General features: G+C 41.0%; 1 protein-coding gene across 1 annotated transcript in view; it reads right to left on the reverse strand.

Annotated features, from left to right (window-relative positions):
• Positions 1–4,949: 4,949 nt before the first annotated feature.
• Positions 4,950–6,200, reverse strand: part of ndufs6 (NADH:ubiquinone oxidoreductase subunit S6) — a 1,732-nt gene continuing 481 nt past the window's right edge. Inside the window, exons 2-4 of the mRNA XM_010788676.1 lie at positions 6,089–6,142; positions 5,535–5,657; positions 4,950–5,087 (exon numbers count right to left, since the gene is read on the reverse strand). Coding sequence (XP_010786978.1) covers positions 5,019–5,087; positions 5,535–5,657; positions 6,089–6,142 — 246 coding nt within the window. The 3' untranslated portion in view covers positions 4,950–5,018. The remainder of the gene's footprint in view (positions 5,088–5,534; positions 5,658–6,088; positions 6,143–6,200) is intronic.

A 6,200-nucleotide genomic window follows, 5' to 3' on the forward strand; every position in this document is an offset into this window, starting at 1 on the left:
GCCTCTGGCTTCTAAAATAAGAATTAATAACATGAAAAACCCTCAAATCTATATGGGTTTTATGCGCAATCGTGCATGTATTTAACTTTAAGTTTCCATTTTATCAATAATCTGCCACATATTTTTCAATAGATTTCCATGTTGAAGTCAGATCGAGTTTAAAGAGAAATACAAAACGTTCAATAACAGTTTTGAGGCACTCTTGGGAAGCAAAAAACATTTAAATATCGTGACGCATTTTCCGATTTCCAGATTTTCTTTTTTAACGGCAACTAACTTGCTTTCAAGCTCCGACAGTATATGTTCCAAAGATGTGTAAAAAAGACGGCATGAACGTCAAAATTAGGGAATTTCTTTAAACAAGTATAGAATTATGATACAAAATACTGTAAAACTTAGACAGAGACAGATTTTTGGCTGCAATTAACATGTTTCCTGGTGAGATGAACCCTCAATTCTCTCTTTTTACCTCCACTGACAGCTGACACTTTATTGCCTCTTTATTCCTCATCCTTACCATCACCCATCTTCTTCCTCTTTTCCTTCACCCCACATCTCATTCCCCCTCCTCCATACCCTCCCACCCCCTTTGCCTCTCCCTTTCTCCTTCCCTCTCCTCTGTCTGCTCTCCACACACAAGCAAGACACTCAGCAGCCACTCTGACACGAAGGACTGCTCTCTGGTCCATATAATGTGATTAAGCCTCAGTGTGTTGCTTTACAGGTCGGAGGGTGTAAGAGCCACTGTTTACTTGTCTTGCTCACACCACCAGGCATTGTGTGGCCTAAGGGAGAATTGACACAGGGTATAGGGGTGATAGGCAAAGGGCACTCAAAAAAAGTTTTCTTTCAATGAATTGTTCAAACTACTCATCCTATACTCTGTGGCCCTTTTTCGTGACTGAAAAGTCTGAAGGAATGTCTGCACAGGAAGTATTGACAACTTCAAATTACTCCTCTATGCACCCTCCGTCTGACACCTATTTCCTTTCAACACTGTCTGAGCCTCCCTGGCACGCTCACACACACACACACACACACACACACACACACACACACACACACACACACACACACACACACACACACACTCTGGCATACATATACACACAGTTCTAAGTCTCTTGCGTCTTGTCACACACACTTTGGTTTCCCGGGGCTATCAAAGTGCTGAGTGCAAACTCTCTCCTCCAAAAACTGTCACATGTCGCCAGAGGTGTCTCGCTCCCCGCGGTAACCCTCTGAGCTCCTGGCACAAGTACAAGTCATTATTTCCATGGTAAAGGTCAGAAGCTGTGTCACCTGACTCTGAAGTGGAGCTGAGTGGAGACGCCCCGAGACAACGACCAAAGGTCAGTTTCCTGTTGGCTTCTCATACAGTAAGTATAGATGTGAGGAGGACAGAGCTGATCCCAGATCTGCGTGCGAGCCCCTTTTGGTCACTGTGGCTTCTAAACGAGGAGGTTCAGATAATTGGCTGCAGGGAGCTCCATAATGAGCCTGAGGGTCTGTAATGTGACACATCTTCAAGGAGACATATTTTAATAGGGCAATTACGGCGTCAAGGAGGATGTTTTGTGTAGAGTGAGTGATTGTTGTGGAGGGGCGCTGTGTTAAGAAATTCAATGGCATTTAACTCCATTATCTATCGTGTGGCTCACCAGTGAGGAGATTTTAAATATCTTTAAAGTCTTATCATTGAAAGGACTGAACAAACAGTGCAGGTCATATTAGGGTTAAAGGAACAGTTCACCCCAAATCACAAATGCATTTTTCTTCTCTTGTAGTTTTATTTCTCTATCTAAAATGTATTCTGTTGGAAAAGTGCTCTGAGAGATGTTTGCCTTCTCTCCGATATACTCAAACATCACTCAGCTTGTGGAGCTGAAATTGCAATACATACATGTTTTCAAAGAGCAATGCCTGTTTCCAGAAATCACAACTTGTTTAATCAAGATAATCAACAAACTTGGTGTGAGCAGTTTCATGTAGGAACTATTTTCTTTATACAGAACGACCCCTGACAGTTGGATCCACCCGCAGAAGGAAGCCTGCATTTCCTCAGCTAGCTAAAGCTAATTTGAGGGAAAAGCCATTACATTTTACATATTGCGCTTTCAAGTAAACAAGCATCTTGTCCATGAGTAGATGCACATGTCCTGCATGGGCTATGATACGATTGCTGCGTGTAGTTTGGTAGAAAGAAAATAGTGACAATAAACTGGTCACCACAAGTATAGGGTTATGATTTCTGAGAAAAGAGACATTGATGGCGAGTTCTTCGAATATTTATTTGGCACTTTGAATACTGTAAGTCAAAGGCCATTTAGTACCATTATATTGGATAACAATCTCTATGGAAGAGTTTAGGGTGAACTGTCCCTTTAAGAGATGTATTTGCAATTATATCTCATTATGCTGAAAGAAAGTGTGTAACTGGATGTAGACCCCTGCGGTGATTTGACAGTTTAAGGTTGAACCCATGAATGAGTCTGTGTGCAAATTGTTTGAATCAAATTTGATAATCTGGAGTTACTTGACGATGTAAAAGAATATTTTATTATGCCGGCTGATGCATTTAAGAGCAGTGAATAATTAAACAGGGCGGTTAAATCCAGCACAAAAACACTGCACTGTTTAATTCAGCACAATTCATATGCTCAGTTTCATCTGAAGATTTTGCCCCGGGCAATGCCTCCAACTCAACCAACCACCACCTCTGAACCACTCAGACCTACCAACCGCAAGACCGACCAGTCAGCTCTCTGACATGGACCCGGCTCGCCTGCCTCATTTTAACAATGCACCTCTCTCCCCTTCAATCATCCAAAGTGGTCTGACTATAGATGAGGTTAACTACAGCATAAGCCTCACTTCCAGGAGTCACCAGGGCCAATTATGTCAGCCTGACTACTCTTCCCAACCTGCGCTCCATGGTGTGGAAAATGCAGTTCCACTGGCTGCATCACTGGGGACAGAACAGGCCAGTGCTGTCTGGAGCCGGAGCCTAGCGAAGGCCAATTTGGCATGCAGAGGTCTATGGAGAATAGGCCCGATGAAATATATATATGATCTTCTTCAAACATGTATTGTTCCGCGCTGCTGTGTCTTATCAGGCTGGCTCCCTCCTGATGTCCTCCAGGCTTGGCAGAGCAAGACTCTACATCGCAGATTGTGTGGGACCGATGCACAAGGAATGCTAAAGTTCTCTCAGTGCATCTTACAGTAAACAGTAGAGAATAGCCATATTTCTTGCCTGCTTATTGGTTAAGTTCAAAGCAATGCAGTCAAGTTATTCAGGTGTCCAAAAGGTAAAAAAAGAAATTAATCCCATTCAAAAAACAATGGAGCAGATTTGTTTAAAGGTGCAGTGCAACTTTCATCCAATATTATTTTTATTTCAGAGCAATTAATAGTTATTTTTGCACAGAAACCTTTTAAAAACCAAAAGCTTTGGTTTGTGCTTTAGAAAACTATTAATTTTATTTCTGTACAAAGCAGCCTTTCACTGTCTTTCTAGTACCAGACCAATCTCATCTGCAGGACACTGCTGACCTCTGCCTGTCAAATGTGGAACTTCATCTGGTAATTTAACCCTTCTCTTGCGTTAGGTCATACCCCCTTTCCCATACTATTTTCGGTCAAAATGGACCGGTGTGTTTTGCACAGTGATATCTCTGGAACACCTGATCCAATTTTGATGGTTGACATCTCATTTGAACAGTCAGAGCAAGTAGAATCAAGGAGTGACAGACAGAATGACACCAGGGGTGAATTTCATGTTATAATTTTGCAGTAAGTTCAAAGATAGTGCATACATGTACATTACTGTATATTATAAAAAATGCTTGCCATGTAGGCTGTGTTTACTGGAGATGGAAATGCTTTAGTTGGTGTTGTAGCTGAGATTCTTCCCGTTCCAATGGTGCATTGATTTGATACAAGCAAGCCAGTGTTTCATTGTATACTTTCAACTACAGTATATGGTCCGGCAAGTTCAGCATATATATATATATATATATATATATATATCAGCATTCACTGCATTCACTGTGATGAATATAAAATAAGACACTGATACTGTTTTCCTCAATGAACATTTAGAGAAAAATAAATATGCAGGGCTCCTCTCCCTCAGGGGCCTCTTCCTGGTCTGTTGACTGTTGGTCAGGCTCATAGTCTGGATCGCTGTTGTCTTCCATTTCTGAGACATCATCCTCTATGTCTGGTTCAATCTCCTTTTCATCTGGTTCAAAACATTTGTCCAGAGCCTCTCTGACAGAAAATCGCCTAATCGGTCGCCTACTCATTGTGTCAATGAGTCAAATGTGAGCAAGGCACAAATATAACTGCATGAGAGACAGTAATGGAGGGGCATTTAATGCGAGAAAGTGAGAGGTGTTTCTTTCTCGAGTGGCACAGAGCTCGCACCTGTGAGAAGGTATGATACAGCGAGAGAAAGTGAGAGGTTCCCGTAACTTAGGGTCAATTGTTTTGTCTGGAAGGTGTGGGGGGACATAAGCACAAGAAGTGTGTGTCTGTGTGTGTGTGTTGTTTTCCATCTGCAGGATGAACATAATACACTCATACCCATTCATTTTCCTATGGCGGTCAATGCAAGTGGTGATCATCAAGTGTATATGTTAAGAGGCCTAGTGTGGAGGATAACATAAGGTCTTGAGGCAATTGGATGAAAAACACAATATTTATGATCAAAAACAAAGTCACTCGGTTACTTTTGACCCGAAACGCAAGAGAGGGGTTAAATAGATAACTAGCTCAGTATCCCAGAATGCCTCACTGCATAGCCTGCCCAATGGAATTGGGGACATCAAGTCAAAAAAGAAACCCCTTAAAGACATATTTGTACATATCACCTTTTTCAAAGGACGCATGGTGCACATACAGCATTGATTTCAGGATGAAAAATAATCCACTCTCAGACAGAAACACGTACAACATATAATTTATTAACCAATATGGCAATTTAGAGAGAGAAGCAAAGCTGAGGACATGTTTCAGTGATGATGCTTATGCTTGAATTGTAATCCACAGTAGCCACATGTGCCCACTTTTGTGTCTTTATCCTGGAGAAAGAGAGACAAACATGATAGTTATACATTGGGACATTTGCTAAACCTGCCATTAATGTGATAAAGGAAATATTGAAGATATATAAAAAACAATGAAAATATGACAGTAAAACCGTTTTCGGTCTTCAGATATCACAGCGTAACAATGCGTGGATCACTGGGTTCCTGCACTTCACTGTAACCCTGCCATCTCACTAAATATTGTATAATAGTCTCATTTATTGGACTACATCTCAAGTATCCCTATTTAATAAATACAAGTGCACTTTAGTTACATTGAGCCCTTCAATCTTATCCACAGAAACCAAGTATTGATTGTTGGTTAGCCACCATGAGATATCATTTCTGATAAAAATGCACTGTTACAACTTATCATGTTTTGTCAAAATGGACAATTAGACCACTTTAAATCATTTCACGATATAAGTAGCAGGCTCTTACCAGGTTGATGTAGACTTTGGGATGGCCCAGGGCTCCTCCACCTCCATCACATGACACCACTCTGGCCTCAACTTCAGTCACTGGCTCCTCTGCCACCAACTTGATGGCAAAGTTTGCATTCACCTAGACCCAAAGAATGTGATTTTTGTCATTATTGGCTTAATAAAAAACAGGAAACGGAGAAAGTATAATGCTCTGATTATGATGAGTATCCTCTGTGCACACCATGTACTTATTGTGTTGTGTGCACATAGTTTTAAAAGACTAAACTTGTATATTGAGTTTACCTTTATGTGCTGAACTTTCTTTTGTAGTAGTCGTTTGAGCATTGTATGGTGAAATGAGGAGCATTAATGGACTCAAGAAAAGGATGCCATTGTTTGACAATATTTATATAATGTAAGATACAATACAAAAGTGTGCACATGTGAGGATTTATCACAGGTGCACACACCAGCAGTGGGGCACATTGACAGGCTCGTTGTTTCTTGTCATTATAGCTCAAACATCCAATATACATATTTTTTAAGTTTGTTTTTCATTGCTTCTCTTACCTCTTTCTGCCTGCCAACGAATCTTGCCCTCCTGGGATCCTTTTCATCAAACACCTGAGAGTAAAACACTAAACATTAGAGAAGAAGACAGCTCTAGATATGGGGGGGGGGG

Source organism: Notothenia coriiceps, unplaced genomic scaffold (genome assembly GCF_000735185.1).
Source record: "Notothenia coriiceps isolate Sejong01 unplaced genomic scaffold, NC01 NC01_scaffold00032044, whole genome shotgun sequence".
Classification (NCBI taxonomy): Eukaryota; Metazoa; Chordata; class Actinopteri; order Perciformes; family Nototheniidae; genus Notothenia; species Notothenia coriiceps.